The 21,619-nt window shown below is 39.7% G+C and overlaps 2 protein-coding genes and 1 long non-coding RNA gene across 3 annotated transcripts; 2 read left to right on the forward strand and 1 right to left on the reverse strand.

The window, feature by feature from the left end:
* The first annotated feature begins 457 nt into the window (after positions 1 to 457).
* LOC118469409 (uncharacterized) lies at positions 458 to 3,972 on the forward strand. The gene is made up of 2 exons (XM_035942230.2): positions 458 to 886; positions 2,658 to 3,972. Exon 2 carries the CDS (start codon positions 2,660 to 2,662, stop codon positions 3,566 to 3,568), a length of 909 nt encoding a protein of 302 aa, XP_035798123.1. The 5' UTR covers positions 458 to 886; positions 2,658 to 2,659; the 3' UTR covers positions 3,569 to 3,972.
* Positions 3,384 to 7,515, reverse strand: LOC118469410 (uncharacterized). Its single transcript, XR_004846282.2, has 3 exons — positions 7,212 to 7,515; positions 6,196 to 6,210; positions 3,384 to 3,523 (listed from the first exon to the last, which is right to left on the reverse strand). It is a non-coding gene; the product is annotated as an uncharacterized LOC118469410 (long non-coding RNA).
* Positions 7,516 to 16,848: 9,333 nt separating this feature from the next.
* Positions 16,849 to 19,803, forward strand: LOC129347285 (mu-type opioid receptor-like). The gene is made up of 2 exons (XM_055007898.1): positions 16,849 to 17,083; positions 17,707 to 19,803. The coding sequence occupies exon 2, from the start codon at positions 17,709 to 17,711 to the stop codon at positions 18,609 to 18,611; it is 903 nt and encodes a 300-aa protein (XP_054863873.1). The 5' UTR covers positions 16,849 to 17,083; positions 17,707 to 17,708; the 3' UTR covers positions 18,612 to 19,803.
* Positions 19,804 to 21,619: the final 1,816 nt, after the last annotated feature.

Consider the following 21,619-nt stretch of genomic DNA (forward strand, 5'->3'; position numbering starts at 1 on the left):
TTATTACAGAGGCTCAGGAGACAGCAACATCAAAGAGGAAACAGAATGTGACTAACCAGGTTTTACATTTATTCAGAGAAACGATTACTCTTCCAAAACAGAGATCACAGCTCTATTTTCAATGTAAACATAAATGTAGAATTATGTTATTAACAATTTCTATAATAGAACAAAGTTCAACAGCATAGACCGAATGTACAACATTTATCAGTTACACAACTCTGACATCAACAGTCCCATTAATCATTATTGAAGTCTAAAAATCACATTGAAATTGAGAAGTTGTTTAGATTGACTGCATTTGATTTGAATAGACCATTAAAGTGATCATCTATCAGACAGCTTTAAAAGACAACGTCAACACACTCTGTTGTGTATTCAAATCAAGTCCTGAACACCTGCCTGCTCTGTAGATCTGTGATTAGCTCTCATCCTGGAAACTTTGCAGCAAACACTCAAAAGATGAATCATGCTCAATCAAGATGTCTCATGTTCATAAAAAATACTTTCAAAATGAAAGCTGTCCCAACATTCAGGATGTTAACTTAACAACTGATCTAAACTTTATTTGGTCACCCTTGCAACATTTGAATTACATCTCTAAACACCCACAAAGCACATAGAAAATGATTGATTTGAATACACAACCTTTGCCTGCAGTGTCTGTCTAATAATTTGTTTCTGCAGTTCTTCATTTATCAAGTTCAACAGTCAGTTTGTCATTGTCACAGCGTGTTGCTCATGCAAATTAAACCTATTTGAATTCAACTCATCCAGACAGAGGTGGAGTGTTGCTGTAATATACAGTCAGTACAGTAGATGTGGATCAGATAATCCAGTGAGGAGAGACACAGAGGGAGGAAGATCAGGAACAATCACTCACAAGGTTGGTGCTCTTCTCATTTAAAAAAAAAAAATCATCATCATCATCATTTAAAATGCGCAGAAAAACCTCCATGTTTGGAAAAACAGTTAATGCAATTTTTTTTCTCCTATATTCAGTAGTTTAAACATAACTGGAATGATCTGATTGATAATAACTATGGATGTGATTGTGTTTTTTATTGATGCTGTATAGTGTGACGTGGTTATATGAGCAATGAATAATGCAAATCAACCCCCAGTTCTTTCTGTATTTCTACAACATATCAGAGAAAAAAATAAAAACATTTTGAAATGACTTGATATGTCTATGAAAATGGTGGGCTTGGACTCATGTCAAACTGATAACCTGTTTCAAAACATTTATATTTGGGAGACCATGCAGCTGCTTCACTGAAATAATTTGGTCCGTGTCCTTTATAGGAAATTATTGGACATTCTGCAGCCAATCAGAATCAAGTGAATATCCTGACCACCTGGCTGCTGTTTAAGTCTGAATCACTGAAGAACCTCTAAAGCTAAATATCAACAATATGCTTATGGTGGTTCAAGAGGATGAAGTGATCAACTGTGTTGAACGCAGCAGAAAGAAAGGATTCAAACAGTAGAATTTCCTGAGTGTAAAGATGAAAACAAATCATTGGTGACCTTCAACAGAGTGACTCTGTCCTATGGAGCCTCCGAAAACCTGATTGAAATTCATCTACAGTGATGGACTTGTAGAAAAAAAAGAGACCAGTTGGAAGAAACCTACTGTCAATAATCTCAGACAATAAATAAATGTTGAGATTGATTTGGAATGGTTGGGAACTGATGGATCCAAGATTGATTTATTGATCAGAGGGTGAATGACAGCATGTTTAAAACAAGATGGTTCACAGCCACTGAGCAGGGAATTATTGATCATTGATCAGATACGTTGATCAGAAACAGTGCCCAGCACTTCATTAAGTAGACATGATGGAATAATGTCTACATGACATGTGCTGAGGTTCACATGTGACTCAATATGTCAAAGAAAACAGCTGATGGGCTGAACTCTGATGGATCGAAGTTTGAATGGTTTGATTTGAATATTTCTCTGAACAACCACCACAGTCACAGGTGTGACTGAAATAACACAACCATGTACACAGAAACACTCACAGAGAACATCGTTAATGACTGGTTGATCTGAATACACAAATCTTTGTCAGCACATCATTTGAAATCCGTCTACTGCTCATCTTAACGGACTGACAAAGCAGAGTACGGCTGATTTGATATATTGTAAAAATGTTGGCAAAACGGTAGAATTGCTAGCTGAATAAGTTGTCTGTTGAAAAAGTGTTGAATTCTATGAATGGAACAAAGTGATAGTCAATGAATATATGAATGAAAAGAAATTATTTCTGATACTGTATTAAAAGAAAAGGGAAATTACTGACACTAATAATGATTCATTCAAATCAAAATGATCAATATTGTGGATGGCTGAAATACACAGAAAAACCTCAATGTTTGCACACATTTGATGCAGATTTTACTAAACTGGGTAGTTTAATAAAACTGGAATGCACAGTTTGATTGATAAATCACCTTTCATTAAAAAAAGAATGTTTTTGGTTTGTTATTTTTTAATTCAATATTTGGGAGCAAAGCAAAAACAACAATAGCAAAAAGTTGAACTCAGGAAACAACAGTATGAATCAAGAACAGCAACACAGAGGATCCAGTCGTTTCACAGAAAATAACTGAGATTTCATCAGTTTGATTGTAATTTTCTTCTCTTTCAGACATGTTGATGAAATCCTCCTCATGCTCCAGTGGCTCCTTTCTTCATTCAAACATTTCCTTGATCATCTACAATGTCCCTTTGGACATGCATTGTTACATCTCCAGACCAAGTTCCTTCATCTTAACCTCATACATGATCACCAGCATCCTCCTCCTCCTCCCTCTCTGCATCTTCATCATCTATCATGGTCTCCAACAATGGAGACTAAATCACTCCACCTCCTCAGCAGCAACCATGAGTCACTCTGACAGCTTCACCTACAACATGGTCACCATGGAGATGATTGGAGTCTTTGGATCTGTCCTTATGATCTGTGGGATCTACAGTTGTCATTTCAACGTCATCATTGTGGGGTTCTTTCTTTCTTTTCTTGTCTGGTATGGAGAGATGTTCTTCCACGTCCTGACCTGTGTGGAGCGCTACCTGGCTGTGGTTCATCCCATCACCTACCTGAGCCTGAGAACAGAGAGAGGGATCAGAATCAGGAACATCAGCATCAGCTGTGTCTGGATGCTCTGCTTTGTAATGATGGTTCTGGTGATGATAGAAAATGCAACGATGGTGGCTGATTCCTGCCTCTCAATATTGTCTTTTACAGTCGTCTGCTTCTGCAGCGTTTCTGTTCTCCGTGTTCTGATTGGTCCAGGTCCAGGGGAACAGGGTGGGGGCAGGAAGAGGGTTGACCAATCAAAGCAGAGGGCGTTCTACACCATTCTGGTCATACTGGGAATGCTGGTGTTGAGGTTCACTTGGAATCTGGTTGCGACTGTTCACTACTTGATGGAAAAAGGTCTTGAGTGTGTGATGATGTCAGTTGGTGTCTGGTTGAATCTTCCCAGTGCTCTGGTGTTGCCTCTGCTGTTTCTGCACAGAGCAGGAAAACTAGTGTGTTGGAAGAACAACATCTAGTGAGGATAAAAGCTATATTAGGAACAAAAACAGATGAATAAATCACATCACATACAAGAAAATGGCTTTATAGTTTCATAATTGTGGTGATTCTGATAGTTTTCCCAGTTTATATAAAATCTTGTGTTTCAGTTCCATCCTGCTGACTCATCTTGTTGTTTTCTCTTTACTATTAGCTTCTTTTTTCTGCTTCACTGAATAATACTGATTTAACAACTATGAAATGTGGTTTACATGGATTTATGTAACTTTGTAATTGTTTTCACCGTTTTGTGTGCATCAATTTCAGTGTCTCCTAAATTATATATACCAGCAATTGTTATTGTAACGTATCACCAAACTGCATTAAAGACATATTAAACCACTATTTTGTTTCATGCGTGAATTTCTGGAATGTCAGCAACTAAATGTGATGATGGAACACCTCATGGTTGTCCAAAGCAAGTTATGATTTGTAAACAATGACTCAAAAAAAATAAAGTCAAACATTGTCCAAAATGACAAACATGTACAGTGTGAGTTTCATTTTGTTGGAAATGACAAAGACCTGTTTGGATTTACTTAGAGTCTGTTGAACCCTTTCCAAAGCAGACTTCATGGCAGAGCTGTATTGGATTATTTATATGTGAATTTTCAAGTTCATTCTGAACATGGACAAAGTCTGCACTGCTGTTCTTTATTACAGCCAAATGGATAGAAAGATTCAGACTCATACAGAGAAGGAGAGATTGGAATGATACCAACACAATCTGGGAACAGAAACGACACTTAATGTTCGTACATCTTCCTGAGGACAAAAGGAGGATTATTGCATGAACACATGAACATTGCACTGACTCTGAGGTGACAGGAATGTAACGGTACACAGAATCATCCACAATCATTTGGCACATTTGGATCAAAGTGAGATTTTTTGAGGGCAGTTTTGAATGTTTCAAAATAAATCAACTGCAAATATGTGACAAACTGTCTTCTTTTCTCCACTCAGCTGTACCAGCACCAGTCTGTTTAGATCAACAGTTACTGAAAAACTTTGTGAAACCAGATTGTTCCATTTACATCATGATCTACTCCGACATCAACTCCACAATAAATGAAATGAACTAAAAGTCCCTCCCTGCCACAGAGACACTTAATGAAATGCAAAATGAAGGAGCAGTGAACCACCTTCTCTTAGTCAACTTAAAACCTGACTGATCCACAGCAGAGTCCTGAAGCACGACACATTACTGGTCAACATGTAGGAAACTGTTCTGTTCTCTGGACCACATCAGTCCAGATCCTGCAGCCTCTAAACCACATCAGTCCAAATCCTGCAGCCTCTAAACCACATCAGTCCAGATCCTGCAGCTTCTAAACCACATCAGTCCAAATCCTGCAGCCTCTGGACCACATCAGTCCAGATCCTGCAGCTTCTAAACCACATCAGTCCAGATCCTGCAGCTTCTAAACCACATCAGTCCAAATCCTGCAGCCTCTAAACCACATCAGTCCAGATCCTGCAGCCTCTAAACCACATCAGTCCAGATCCTGCAGCTTCTAAACCACATCAGTCCAAATCCTGCAGCCTCTAAACCACATCAGTCCAGATCCTGCAGCCTCTAAACCACATCAGTCCAGATCCTGCAGCCTCTAAACCACATCAGTCCAAATCCTGCAGCCTCTAAACCACATCAGTCCAGATCCTGCAGCTTCTAAACCACATCAGTCCAGATCCTGCAGCTTCTAAACCACATCAGTCCAAATCCTGCAGCCTCTAAACCACATCAGTCCAGATCCTGCAGCCTCTGAACCACATCAGTCCAGATCCTGCAGCCTCTGCATCAGGCCTCATTGCTACAGTAACAAAGACAATGAACCTTCAATGCACAAGAGTCTGACTCAAAGAGAAATCTAGATATGAGGACATAGAGAAACAGAGAAAGCTAGCGTTGTGGCATAGCAGCCATGTTGGCTAGAGAACCATCGGCATGGCAACCAGGTAAAAACCAAACACCTGAAGAATGAACAAGCTCTCACCTTCACATGAAATTTCTACATTAAAACAGAAATACAGAGCAGCAGCTATGTTTGACAGACAGATCAACAGCACTTTTAGATAGTCAGGCATTCATGTTGGAAAGATGCAGAGAGGAAGGCTGATAGAATCACATTTACATGAACAAATGTTTCTGCACCAATAATGGATGTGATGTGACGATGGATGAGCAACAAGATTGAACAGAAAGTCGGGTAGAATCGTTACTCAGAAGGAAAGTCAGAGACAGAGTCATGGCACAGCAGCCATGTTGGAAAGACAGGAAGAGACAGACGCTGAGAGACTGAGAACTGGGACAGAGACAGATAGTGATGAATGGGAGGATGGAGATCAGCTCGGCAGCCAAGCAAAAACCCAACCCACAATTAAAGACAATCAGAGAAGGAATTAGATCGTCATGGCACGGCGGCCATGTTGGAAAGACAAAGATGAAGGAGGTGAAGAGAAAAGTGGAGAAAGAAACGTAAAAATACAGAAAGAAAACAGGCTGATTAGATTGAGATGGAGATGATTGGAGAGAATGAGAGAGAGAGAGATCAGCACAGCAACAGAGAAAAACCAAGAGAAATAAAATAAAAATGATTCTTACTGTTGGTAGATCTACCTGCAGGAAAAAAGAAAAGAACAGAGTTAGTTGTAGTGAAGTTTCAGAGTCACAGGTGGAAGATTCATTCCAATGACAGTGAGATCTGCCGGAACAAAATCATCAAACTCACTACTTCCAAATACAAAGTGTAGTAATCTTATTTTATCTGTCTGCTGTCTGCATTTCCATAAAAAACACGACTGTAACAGAATGAGCACTAATATAGAATATAAAGAGAATGATTTAGAGTCACTGGCTCAAATGACATGAAGGCTGTTGGAAATAAAACTGTTTGGATAAAGACAAATTCAGATCTAATAGAAGCAGCAGTAAAACAGTAAAAACTGTCCGATTTATTCAGTCTACTAATACAACAACTCAGCACTGATTTAAATCACTGGATCACATGATATGGAGGCATATGAGAAAGGATGAGAAACAACCCAAAACATTCCTATAAAAGTAGAAAAATCAGGAAAATACAACATAAAAAGTGCATCTTATTCATCCATTGTACTAAAAGCATTGATATGAAACCACTGGATCACATTACATGGAAGTTAATAAAAAATGGAATGTGTGATTCAAACATGAATGTATAATAAATGAATGAGGCTAAATATTAGCAAAGAAAACACATGCTGGACATGAGACCAATCTGAGATCATTTTAAACATCATTTGCACTTTTGTTTGGTTGGAATCCTTTAAAATGATGTTCAGAGCAGCAGATGAGGTCTGACTGTGAGCTAACAGGACGACACCTGAGCTGAACAAGACATTCTAACTTTGCTCTCTTCAATTCTGTCAGCTTCTCCTTTAATATGGAACCTTCATGAATAAAAACAGGAGCCTCAGTGATAAAATATTTGTGTTTCCAGACAGCAGCAGAAAACTTCAGCATGTTACCATGAAGCAACTCAGCAACGTCCAACACACCTGACAGCCATCAGGCTGCATTCACACTGACGTTGATCTGACTCTGGCTGGAAAATGACACATTTACAGACTTTTACTGACCTTTAGGAGGGACTTTTAAAGCTCCTCATGAAGATGGATGAGATCAACTGAACCGGTGAAACAAACACACCTTGTTGTGTTGGTTTGGGCCTCACAGGCCTGAAGATGAGAGAAACATGCTGGGATGCATTCAAGGACCACACAAAATTGGAAAAACTGAAAAATGTTCTCATCTTTTGAAGACTCATGTGTCAGTGGTCAGGAGACAGTTTTATGCAGAAAAACGTCTTTCTTCCACAAGTCCGGTGTTGTTTTTCTCCTTACGTGTTTGATGGTTTCTTGTTGCTGTGATGAGGGAGGAGAGGTGCAGCTGATTCTCATTAGATGCTGATTAAGTTACACAAAACCTGCTCCAATCACACACTACCACTGAAAACTGAGTGTTTGTTTTCACAGTTTGAACTATTAACTGTTACTAAATTACAGATAATAAACCAGTAAAATCACAGAAAAAGTATTATTTTCTGTGTGGACTGGATTTGTACCAGTTCAGTGACTGGAACAGCACTGAGTGAAATCTCTGTGTGACTGATATTTTCATGACAAGACAAAGAAACCAACTTTACAAAAAAAATGTTGACACTTGTGAATGATTCCCACAGTTTATTTCTTTTATGATACAGCTTGATTATAGGACAGCAGACAGGAGTGATTTACAGCTGCTGAGGAAACGTTTCAAACTCCACCCACTGATCGAATGAGATCAACTTTAATACATCCAAGTGTTTAAAGGACAATAAAGTTTCACAAACATCCAGTAGCTGAACAGAACCATCAGATTAGTAGTGATGCTCTGCCTGTCAGACATAGTTCAGGGCAATCAAGCAACTCATTTCCATAATGTATATCTAAATATATGCATGTAACAAAACAGGTTTATGAGCTTTGTACATTTTCAAACAGACTCTCACACACTGTCTAACTTAAAACATATTTATTCATCAGGGAAATGTTTTGTTACAAAGAGAAATCATCTTAAACAGGGAGTGGTGAAACACAACCAGTCATATTCCCTACATGCTATTGGAAGTTATGAATATCAAAGCATCATTCTACTGACTGACAGCTTTCAACAACATACAGGAAGTTAGAAAAGTACACTAACAGTAATAAATGTACCCCAACAATGATGACATAAAATGATTAAAGTCCTATGAAGTGAATGTTTAAGAAGTCAAACTACATTCCACACAATATATAAACCTCCAAAACCAGTCACATTTGTAGATGAACCAGCAGAGAAACACATCAGTAAAATAAAAGCATCAATGAATAAATAGAAAGCTTCATAACAAACACAAGGTGTCAATGAATTCCAATTTGCACATTAAACATATTTATAGAAAGGCTTGTGAAACCACACTCCAATCTACGACAGTTAATTTTCTAAATGCTGCAGCTTTGAGGATTTTTGTTATTATTGTTTGAGAAAATATTTATTGTGACTGACTCTCATACATTTGACTTGAATAGAAGATTACAGCCAGTTGCAGCAGTGCTGATAGACTTTTTAAATGACACAAAGATAAAAGAACCAATTTAATGTAATGTATTTCTTGTTTCTTTTCTGATCCAAAACTTACCGAGCCATGACTTAAAAATTGAGGGACAAACCATGATTGTTGTCCAACGTTACATCCCTGAAACATGCATGAAATTTACAATTCACACTACGGACATAAATGAATAAGTGATGGAACTACCATGCTGTTCTCAGGTTGCAGCAGGAAGTCTATTCTTTCAGACATGTGTTCTGTTCCTTTCATCTGATGGCAGTTTAACATGTTGGCTTCATGTCTGAATGAGCATCCTGGTCACTTCTGAGATCTGCAGTCTTACCTAATCAGGTCTAGCAACATGTCAGTCTTACGCTGAGCATAGCACAAGTCTGACCGTCACTTTAACAGACGGACACATGCAAATGTACTTTGAGAGAAAACTTTATCCACATTTCAGCAACAATGCTGCCCCAAAAACAGAGTGCTTGAGTTTGAAAATCACAACACACCCTTCTCACTCACTTTGTGTTCCAATATCATATCTATTCATGTGCATAAAAATAAAACCTTACAGAAAAATGAACAGACACTGACTGCTCTGATTAATGACACTGATAATTAATGTAATCAACTCAGTGATCAAAATTCTGTCCAGCCAGACTATTTTGTGAATCTAAAATGTAAAGATGAAAGTTAAAAATATGACTATTTCTTACTATATATTGCAGTGCCCTGATCAGCTTCATCACACTATAAAGTCAGTACAACCTGGGAAAGACAGTTCAACAGTTAGAATTTAAAAATGCAGATGAATGTATTTTATTATGTCAGTTTGTATTGGAGCTACGCTGAAGCAATAAAATAGTGATTTTTTTTTTTGTCCTTCTTGGTTATGGACTCATTTTTTTCAAATGTTTTCTATACATTTATATTGTTTTATCTAAAGCTGCTTTATTTTACGCAAGTTTAGCCCTGATGATCATTGAATGTTGTTCTTCCAACACACTAGTTTTCCTGCTCTGTGAAGAAACAGCAGAGGCAACACCAGAGAACTGGGAACATTGAACCAGATTTGGCACATTATCATCACACAGTCAGTACTGATTCCTGGCATGTGCTCTCCAACATAAATGATACCCCAAGTAAACTTCAACACCAGCACTCCCAGTATGACCAGAATGGTATAGAATGCCCTCTGCTTTGATTGGTCAACCCTCTTCCTGCCCCCACCCTGTTCCCCTGGACCTGGACCAATCAGAACACAGAGAACAGAAACACTACAGAAGGCGACGAGGATTACAAATGATATCAAGAGGCAGGGATCAAAAAAGAGAGACTCTTTCAGCATCAGGAAACTTGTCCCCACCAAACAGAGCATCCAGACACAGCTGATGCTGATGTTCCTGATTCTGATCCCTCTCTCTGTTCTCAGGCTCAGGTAGGTGATGGGATGAACCACAGCCAGGTAGCGCTCCACACAGGTCAGGACGTGGAAGAACATCTCTCCATACCAGGTAAATGCAAAAAGGAAGAACCTGACTAATAATATGTTGAAATGATCACTGTAGATCCCACAACAACAGAGGACAGATCCAAAGACTCCAATCATCTCCATGGTGACCATGTTGTAGGTGAAGCTGTCAGAGTGACTCATGGTTGCTGCTGAGGAGGTGGAGTGATTTAGTCTCCATTGTTGGAGACCATGATAGATGATGAAGATGCAGAGAGGGAGGAGGAAGAGGATGCTGGTGATCATGTATGAGGTGAAGATGAAGGAACCTGGTCTGGAGATGAAACACTCCATGTCAAAGGAGAAATGAATGTTGGAGGAAGGGTTTGGATGAAGAAGGGAGTCATTGGAGGATGCAGATGAGTTTGCTGACATCTGGAAGAGAAGAAGACAATCAAATGAGCTGAATATATCAGTGTGTGCTGGAAGATGGACCCCTTCACTATTGGAGCACTGACAAGCTTTTTTATCTGCATGAAAAGATGTTACATTTTCACTACGGCATCCTTCAACTCTTTCCTCACACGTCTCCCTGACAAAGCTTGAACAGTCCTGGCTCTGTAGATTCATGTGATAACCATTTCATAATCACAATTCCACCTTCCACCATGCTGCTGATTTAAATTAACCTCATTCACCTCAGAAAACATGAAACATCACTGAATCCTGCAGAATATGGACCCAGATTAGCTGCAGTTGTGCATCACAACCACTAGATGTCAGTAAACAAGCACATTTCAGTCTGCATCAAAGTCATGGAGACACACCTTGGTCACATGACTTGAAGGTATTATTTGAACATCAGCTGTAACTTGACTCCAGACTGAGTCAGTCAGTGCTTCACACTGTGCAGCATCAATACAGACTACAGGCTGCTTTGGATTCATACAATGATCATTATGAGGGAAAGAATCACATTATTTGATTTATTCTTGTTTAAAAAGATTTTTTTTCTGTTTCTAATAGACTCTCTGCTACCTCAATACAGTGCAGCTCATACTAAAAAAATAATAAAAACTGAGTAAACATCATCTTTTTCACTATTTATTGGATGTAACAAAATTACTCAATTAATGGACTGAAGTACAAAATAGTATATAATTGAAATTGGTTAAATCAATAATTCCAATTAAGTAATTTGTATTATTTTTGAAGTGGACAGTTTTACAAATGAGTGCTTTGACTTCAAGTACTTGAATATATTTGATGCTAGTAAGTTTGTACTTGTACTCAAGCAGGATTTTGAATGCAGGAGTAACTCTTGAGTATTTTTACACTGTTTACTTTGAGTTCAGTGAAGCATCTACATCCTTCTTCCAGCACTGACATGGACTAAAGCAACAGTTTAATTTCCACCATTTGTACACGACACAAACTACTTGATCTAAAAAAACAACCAAACAAATAATTTACATGTCATTGTTTTATTTTCTTCCTCTATCGTTTGTCAGATTTTTCATTACAGGAACTCTTTACACACAAGTTACTGCACGTCTGATTTGGAGGAAGGACTGAACCTCTTCTATTTAAAAGGAAATATACCAATAATGATGATAGAAAAATAACTGGGAATAAATAGTTTTAAACATTTCACAGCTCCTGTCAGCCACAGGTTCTTACAAATATCTTCTCATAAGAATCAATAAAATAATTCATTTTCAGCTCCAAACAACATGAACTAAACCATGATCACAGATTTAAAGGACTCTCACCTTGTCAGCAGAGTTTCTTTCTGATCTTCCTCCTGCTGCGTTACAGAATCACAGACTGTTGGAAACTGACATCTGATCCACATATACACAACTTTACAACATCAGTTTGTGTAACAGGTGGAAGGAGGGATGTGAGAGGTTTTACATGTTTAGTCTATTCATACATTATCTTTATTTTATACGGTTCATTTCTTCAGGCAAATGTTGTCCTGGTTCTCTCCTTTTCCAGGGAGATCAGAGCCCAAACTGAGGACCAGAACACAGAACCTCTGCAATGGTTAATGATCTCTTTATTAAAGTGATCATTTGTCAGAATTCAAATGACTTTTATATAAACAGTGACTAGTTTGTATTCAAATCCAATAAAGTGACTGAGTCCAGAGCGGCTGTTCTTGTTGTTTCATTCAAATATGAACCTGCAGATAAATGATCACTGAGAAAAGAAGACGTGTGGTTTAGTTTTCTTGTTTTGTTTCAAACAGAGCTTGTTGGAATATCATGCAAATAATCATTAACAACAGAGTTAATATGTTTAGATCATAGACTTGTTTTATTTCTGCTTGCATGTCTCTTCTTTGTTCAGTTGAACAAGTTCAATTATAAAATCTGGTAGCACTTCAAGACAACATTAAAGCTTCAGACAGGGTGACAGACAGCAGCACAGACAAATAAATAAAGACCAGAGGCAGAGCAGAAGATAAAAGCTGAGGAGAAGGGAGAGAGAGGGAGAGAGAAATGTCACCTAGAAGAAAGCAAACATCCATGTAGGGAGATAAAAGGAGGAAGGACAGATCCAGAGGTGAACCATGTTCATACTGCAGTGGATAAACTGTCCATCATGGTGGCAGCAGGTCAATGCAACAGCTGAATGTGTGCAAGAATGCAGATACTGGTAGACATCTTTGTAGTTTTTCACCATCAGAGCCAACACCATTCATAAGGTGACAGAGACTGAGTAGAAGTACAATAAAGTGCAATCTTCTCTTCCTATCTCTGAGACTGAGCCCAGCCACCCTGCAGAGGAAGCCCATTTTGGCTACTTGTATCTGCGATCTCATTCTTTCGGTCATGACCATTGATGAGAGTTGGGACGTAGATGGATGGTAAATTAAGACCCTAACCCTCTTCACTATGAAGCAATGCCTGCATTATTGCTGGCACTGCACTAAGCCACCTGTTTAGCTCTCACTCCATTTTACCATCGTGAAAAAGATCCCGAGATAGTTGAACTCCTTCACTTGGGACCAAGAGGGAGCAATCCACTGGTTTTCCAGCAGAGAACCATGGCCATGGACTTGGAGATGCTGATCCACATCCTCACCACTTCACACTCGGCTGCAAACGGCTCCAGTGCTGCTGAAGGTCACAGTCTGATGAAACCAACAGAACCACATCATCTGGAAAAAGCAGAGATGCGATCCTGACATACCCAGACTGGACACCCTCCTCACCCCGGCTGCGCCTTCAAATCCTGTCCATGAACACCACAAACAGGACCGGAGGCGAGGGGCAGCCCTGGAGTCCAACATCTACAGGAAACACGTCTGATTTTGAGCTGAGAATGCAGACACAGCTCTCACTTTGGTTGTACAGGGACTGAACAGCTGGCAACAGTGAGCCCAGTGCCCCATACTCCCTCAGTACCCCCACAGAGCCCACTGGGGGACACGGTTGGGAGTCTTTTCCAAGTCCACAAAACACATGTAGAGCTCCTGACAGTCCAATGATGTCCAGAGTCTTCAGCATCTCAGGGTGAATCTCATCCACACCTGGCGCTTTGCCACCAAGGAGCTTCTTCACTGGTTCAGCAGCTTCTACCACGGATATGGACAAAGGTTCCCCCAAGCCTTCAGGTTCTGCTCACTTACGCTCCACCTTATGCTTCAGTATGATGTTTGTTCTGGCAAATCTGTCCACAACACAGTGGTTTTCATTTTACTGTCATAGAGAAAGATTTTAACTGCTTTTTCTGAACAAATAACTAAAACCAGTTGGTCAATATAAAAAATAGCTGGTAGAGACAGCTCTATATGAAAGTTCCACTATTGTTACATTTTCCCTCTTCTGACATTTTATCCTCTCTGTTCCTGTCTTTTCTTCTAATTTTCAGGCTATTCATGTCTCTCAGTTCCTCTTCCTGCACTAATGCCCTCATTTCTCCTGACTTGTTGCCCTCCAACTTCACAGCAACTTTCACAGTAACTCCTTGAACTGTCTCTCCTCCAACACTGACCTGTCTGCTGCTGCTGCATTCAACATACCACCGTCCTCCTCTTCATCCCTCTCTGTATCCTCATCCTCCATGTGAGACACCAGTGATGGCTGCAGTAGAACAAGTAGAGGCCTTTAACTGCCACATATACTTGAACACACAATGGAATGATTTTTCAGCATATTCCAGCCGGTAAGGAAGCCGTGGTCAGAGTGCAGGAGCCTTGAGTCTACTGACATTCATAACATTATGTTTCTACGTGTGCATTAAAAGACTACATCTCCCAGCATTGACAGGTGGAAGCAGGGATGTTTGACGACTGGCTGCATAGAAGGAGTGTTTAGACCTTAACTGTGCTAATTTAAAAATATATCAGCAAGAATAGATTGTTCGGACATTACACAGAACAGGGAACCCTCCCGTTCTCAAGAAGAAACTCCATTAGTGTCAGAGGTGAATTACAGCAGGAGATCGCTGTGATTCACCTTCACCATCTGCAGTTCTCTGGAGCAAATGGTGCTACATTCATTTCTTTTCAGCATAAGTATGAATCTCAGACCTCCTGTGGAAGGATGAAGCTTCAAACAGGACATTAACACTTTGGAGGACCACAGCTTAAAAGACACAGTGACTCTCATGGAGCTGTGAATTCTCCTACTCCCTTCTCTGTTTACTCAACCCCCATTTGAACCCTGACACTTAGACCCCCTCTGCAAGGAGGGCAACTGATAACAGCCATGAAACTGTTTCTGCATTCCAGATGAAGATGTGGAGTAAGACTCACATTTTTACACTGAAACATACATGGACTCAGTAACTGTTTTCTGATGTCTGTTTTGCGTTTTTATGCATACTAAAGTCACAATAAGGAGTTCCTTTAACACCTATCCAGAATTCACATCTGTATGTGATATGGGGGCAAAATGAAGGTCTTAGTGAAATAATCACAATTCTTGCATGGACCCACAGCGCCACCTAGCAACATCGGATGGCCCAACGATGTTGGCACGAAATCAATAATAACAACTGTATGATCATTGATTAAAAGTGTAAAATGTGAAGTTGGTAACATTTACAACTGTAAACATTATATGTACCACATACCCTCACAATAACATACATTGTTGATATATAAAGCATATGTTTTATCTAGTTTCTATGCCAAATATAGGCTACTTTATTTGTTAGATTGCATATCCTTGATTTTTCCTCCAGTGTTGATGGGTCATGGTGAGAGACGGACCGATTGTGTTTGGGCGCATAATATATGTTTTAATTCAATTTAACAAATGCAATTTTCCCTCCTTCTGAGAACAAAGAGAGAGGAATTAGATTTCACCAAATTTGCAACAAAATTCTGTCCACATCCTGGCCTCTGCCCAAAGACCCTCTCAGGGGATGAAAATGCAAACACCGCCTTTGTTCGCCCTCTTCTCTTCCTGTACGTTCATCCTTACACCTCCACTCTGACATCTCATCTCAGTTTTTTTCTCCGTCTTGATACGTATCGCTCTTTAACTTTTTTTGTCTCCTGCATTTTTACTTCATTTCAGTGCTCTTTTCTTGTCTCATTTTTTGTCGCTCTTTTATAATTTTACGACATATTTAGACATTGCTCATTTTTGTTATAAGCCTGAGCTTATATGTTTTAATCTTCTTTTGTTGATGAGCTACTAAGAACTAATCAAAATCTTTTTTTGCTTTTTCTAAATTCCAGTGCACCTCGGCTCTCAGTTTGCACAGTTCTTTTCTCTGACCTGGCTAACGCCAGCAGAAAACAGAACGAGAGCCACTGTTAAACAAGTTATTCTTCATCAACCCTGAAGACTGCACAGACCACGCATTGAACACCAGCTGCCTACCGACACCAGACGTCTGCTGGTAGACCTCCTACACTGCGCTGGGAGCTCTGATGACAGAAATCGTTGCCTAGCAACCACACAACGCTTCAGGACAGACAGCCTGGGTCTGTTGTGAGGACGTTTCCGGCCTCCCACCGGGTTCCAGCCAATGGAGAGTCCGATCTGATCAGTGCTGCACAAAGTAGGCAAAGCCGACCTCTTCTATCTGCTCCTGATTAAGTTGATGTTGTAATAACTTGATGATAGTTACATTTATTCACTCTTAGGCGTGTCGATCATAACTCAGATCATAGATTCATTGTGTTACATTGTTCACTATGTACCGTCCTTTCACCATAATCCTCTCCCTTTAGTCGTTTAATCTAATTTCACCCCACACACACACACACACACACACACACACACACACACACTATATTTTTCTCTGTATATAGCTCACCTTTATTGTCTTAGCAAAATAGTTACTAAATGTTTTTCATTCAGACCAATTCATGGTCTCGTGTTTTTCTTTGTGTGGGAACTCAGATCAATTTAATCAAAATTCTAGATTTTCAGATACCAGACTGATCAACTTGATTTTAATCATAGTCTTTGAGACTTTGTTTAATTGATAATTTCCTCAGACAAACTGAGGATGGTGGCTCTTTATTAACGAGTGCAACTTAACTACTTTAGTAGTCACACTACACAGGCGTGATTAAAACAACAAAACCATGAGCACAACACCCACAAAGCACACAGTAAATGATTGATTTGAATACACAAACTTTGTCTGCAGGTCATGAAGATTCATCCTCTGTGTGTGTGTGTGTGTGTGTGTGTGTGTGTGTGTGTAGGTGTGTGTGTGTGTGCGTGCGTGTGTGTATGTGTGTGTGTGCGTGTGTGTGTGAGTGTGTGCGTGCGTGTGTGTATGTCACAGTGTTTCATCAATGCAAATGGAACATGATGTGAACTGAACTGACACACAGGTGCAGTGGGACTTCAATATACAGTCAGTACAGTAGATTTGGATCAAACACTCAGAGTCCACTGAGGAGAGACACAGAGGGAGGAAGATCAGAAACAATCACTCAGACGGTTGGTGTTCTTTGAATTATCTGATATTATCATCATTTAAAATAATCCGTATTGTGAATGATGTGCAGTTATTATTAATTATATATACTATTGGTGATTATCAACCAACCCTGAACAGTTAGTTGTTCTGTATTTGCTGACAGCATTTCATTTAAAACTTAACCAAGACTCTCTGCTTGAGACAGTTCAGAAAATAACAGCTGAAAGGCAATTAGTTGACAAACCCAACAAAGTGAAATACTTTTTCACAGAGAAAGAATCTTGGTTTGTAGTAAGAGCAACATTCAGTGAGCAGGCAGGCTAGATTTGCATCAGTAAAACCATTTCATGTACAAGAAAGGTTGTTTTTGTTGTTGCATTGAACACCATCATCCCAGAAAAGCTCTGCTCTAAACTCACTCAGCTCCCTGTCAGAAAGATGATCAAAATCTTTTTGTTGTTGTTTTTTTTGTAATTGGGCTTTACAGACAAGCTAAAACAACTAAAATAAAGAGTTTTACTGAAGAAACATTCAATCAAATTAGAACAGCCAAAAGAGGAGGTCTCTTTTTGTTCACAGAAACAAAACTAAAAATATTTTCTAGATTGAAACCGTTCGATTGTCATCTCTTTTGCTCTTCCAGATATGTGTGTAAACTCTTCTTCATCCTCCAATGACTCCCTTCTTCATCCAAACCCTTCCTCCAACATCCATTTCTCCTTTGACATGGAGTGTTTCATCTCCAGACCAGGTTCCTTCATCTTCACCTCATACATGATCACCAGCATCCTCCTCCTCCTCCCTCTCTGCATCTTCATCATGTATCATGGTCTCCAACAATGGAGACTAAATCACTCCACCTCCTCAGCAGCAACCATGAGTCACTCTGACAGCTTCACCTACAACATGGTCACCATGGAGATGATTGGAGTCTTTGGATCTGTCCTCTGTTGTTGTGGGATCTACAGCGATCATTTCAACATAATCATTGTGGCGTACAGCCTGATGTCTTTCAGCTGGTCTGGCGAGATTTACTTCCACGTCCTGACCTGTGTGGAGCGCTACCTGGCTGTGGTTCATCCCATCACCTACCTGAGCCTGAGAACAGAGAGAGGGATCAGAATCAGGAACATCAGCATCAGCTGTGTCTGGATGCTTTCCTTTGCAGGGACAGTTCTGTTGATGGAAGAGAATGTTTTATTCATTGTGTATTTCTGCATCCTAACAACATCTTTAACAGTCGTCTGCTTCTGCAGCGTTTCTGTTCTCCGTGTTCTGATTGGTCCAGGTCCAGGGGAACAGGGTGGGGGCAGGAAGAGGGTTGACCAATCAAAGCTGAGGGCGTTCTACACCATTCTGGTCATACTGGTAGTGCTGGTGTTCAGATTTACTTGGAATCTAGTTTGGGGTGTAATCTATGTATTGGGAAGAGCAGAATGTGTGCTTATGACAACTGGTTTCTGGTTGAATCTTCCCAGCACTCTGGTGTTGCCTCTGCTGTTTCTACACAGAGCAGGAAAACTGGTGTGTTGGAAGAACAAGATTTAGTCGGAAAAGGGCTGAATTCAAAACGATGACAATAACCACAGGTTGGGACTTTGCAAAAAATTCAAAAACAAGCTGACACAGACTCACATAATACTGTCTTTTACAGATTTGTGAATCTAGCAATAAAATTTCAGAAAAAAATGTTTTTTTAACCATCCTCATGTTGACCTTCACCTTCTTCTCAAAAATCCAGTGTCTTTCATTGCCAAATGTTGGACTTTCCTCACCAGCCTGTTGCTCAGTTTGTGTGAAGCTGTCTGCTGAGGCTTCAGATGAAGCTGATGAGAACTCTGAGGCTGAACCAAGCAGTAAATGAGCTGATAAGAAAAGATAAACCAGGCTTTAAACATGGTCAGAGGTGCAGGAGTCAGAGACAATCATTTATCACTTCAAAGGGAGTCATTTATTCCATGTTCATAAACAGTTGGTTCCATTTACAGATGGCAGCACAATTCTAAACGGTCCAGAGGTTTGAATGTGAGTGTTCTTGGTTGTAGCCCTGTGATGGACTGGTTACCTGTCCAGGTGAACCCTGCCTACCCCCTCAGTCAGCTGGGATAGACGTCAGGCCCACCGTGACCCCAGAGAGGATGAAGCAGTGTCTAGATAATGGATGGTTAGTTTTACACAATAACTTCCTGTGTTGTGTTCACGTCCAACTCCCCACTCCACACATTCATCTGTATATATAAAGTACAGTTTTATCAATTATGTTGCTCTGATTTCTCTTATTTCTCTATTTTAAGAATTTTGAAACTTCAGATTTGATGGAAGTTAAATATTTACTCCAGTTTATGTTGAATTCATTATTGTGTTTGCTGTAGTCCTGAGTTTCCATGATTTTAGCTTCTGTTCAATTGATATTACATGAGAAACTCTTTTTAATCTGTGGTTTAGAAAATTTCTAAATGTTTATTCTTCAAAACTGAAATCATTGTGATTCTGCTCCTCTGAACTCATGTCATTCCACTCCTCAGTCACACATCAAACAATGCTCCTTTATATTCATGTCATTTTACTATTTGCTTTTTATTACCATTTATTTCATTGATTCATATTTTTCCGTTTTACTGACATTCTGGAAACTCATCGGCCTACAGTTTAATCATCTTGTAATCCTTCTTGTGTTTCATTGTAGTTTTGTAAAATATTAATTGTTTCAGTGCTTTTGCTGTTTAAATAAAAGAACTAATTCTAAATGAATAACTGAAATACTGAATCCTGCAAATTCTACACAGAACCTCTTTCAATGATCAGATTGCTGAACTGTTGTGATCCAACACTGTAGAAGTTGTTGCTCCGTCTTCATAAACATCATTCTTGATGTCTCTTTGAATCTGATGTAGATATAATGTTCCTCAAGTCACATGAAAAGCTGTAAATTAATGCACATTGGATGATAAAACATGAAGCAAACAGAGAAAGAACAAAGAGAACGTGGTGAAGGTCTGTTCAAGTTTCTCTGTGGCTGCATTTGACTGCAGCAGGTTTTTTATCACCTGATCACCTCTCAGTGTGCTTTGGATGCTACCATGTTGGAATATTGTTCTTCTGCCAAACTTAGACAGACTGCAAGTCATCTTGTCAGTCAGTATTTTGGTATATTGACAGACATTCATAGTGCATCTGCATGTGTCAGGTTCATATAATCCACTCCGCCTCTATGCTTCAGTGTCAGGACGATGCATTCACTGTGGTCGTCCTGACGACGGTCACACCAGCCATGCTGCTGCACAACATCTGACACAAACATTTCCATCCTATTCTCACCTGATCACAGGATGTGATCCCAGTATTCAGCTTTGTTTTTATGTTCTCAAGCAAATTTAATCTTGTAATTTTATGCCAAAGAGCAAGTTTGTTTTTTTCCTTTGAGTCTTTCCTTAGAAGCTGACGTTAATCACCATCCTAAAGATTTTGTCAGTTTTCACAGAAACTCAGATTTTCATATATTTTCTTCTGTGTCAAGTCTGAAACGCTTCTGTTTTTCAGAGTAGATTGTGCAATCAGTACACTTTCCATGACATTATTTTAGGAGAGCAATGACTGCAACTGGAAGCAATGCTACTGCGGCTTGTTCTACATCTTTGGATTACTGTCTCAAAGTCAGAGTTTTTTTGTTCAAGTTATCAAGTATTTCTTTTCCATGTGAAGCCATGATGCTGACATGGAGATGGACTCAGTCCATTGGGCCAAACTCCAGAAAGTTCTGGTTTTCCTAACTATGTTCATGCAATAAGACTAATTAGCAGAGGTGTGCACAGATAGACACCAGGTGGCACTAGAGCAGCTGCCCCTTGCCCTCAGTATCAAGCAGGTGCCCTCCGTGTCTCAACTTTTCTTTTTTTAATTTAAACATTAAGCACACACAGACGCACACACACACACACACACACAGACACACACAGACACGACCTGTGCCGTGCCGTGCCGTGCCGTGCCATGCCGTGACTCTCCCCGCCCCATCTCATAAGGTGAACATGAGGAGTTGACACGCGTGTGGCAGCGGCTGACCAGCCCATATAGACTGCAGCCTCCTACCAGCTAACACTAAATGAATCCAGCGTTCAGCAGCCTCAGCTGCCACATGGTGCATTTATGTGTCTCTGTTGTGAAGTAGCCTCTCATGCAGCACTAAGCAACTGTGCCTAAATCAGCCATAATAATAATCAATTATTCGACACAACGTGAGGATGATGACCACACACCTAATGTTCTTTGGTGAACTGGTACAGCATATGATCAGTATACTAGAACTGAACATTTAGCTTGTGTAGGTTTATTATGAGCCTACATTAGGGAGAGGCAACACTTGCTGTCACTTATTTGCTAAATGACAAAAAGAAAAAGTAGCTTTCTGCCTTGTTGGAGCCTAATGTCAGGAATCAGTCTGGATATTGTTGATCTCTTTTGAATACAACAGTATTAATCATATTAATTAATTAATATTTCTTTTAATATAAGCCATATAACACTGGCTGCCTTAATATAACAGTGTGAGTCACACT

The sequence above is a fragment of the Amphiprion ocellaris genome, chromosome 23, assembly GCF_022539595.1.
Source record: "Amphiprion ocellaris isolate individual 3 ecotype Okinawa chromosome 23, ASM2253959v1, whole genome shotgun sequence".
Lineage (NCBI taxonomy): Eukaryota > Metazoa > Chordata > Actinopteri > Pomacentridae > Amphiprion > Amphiprion ocellaris.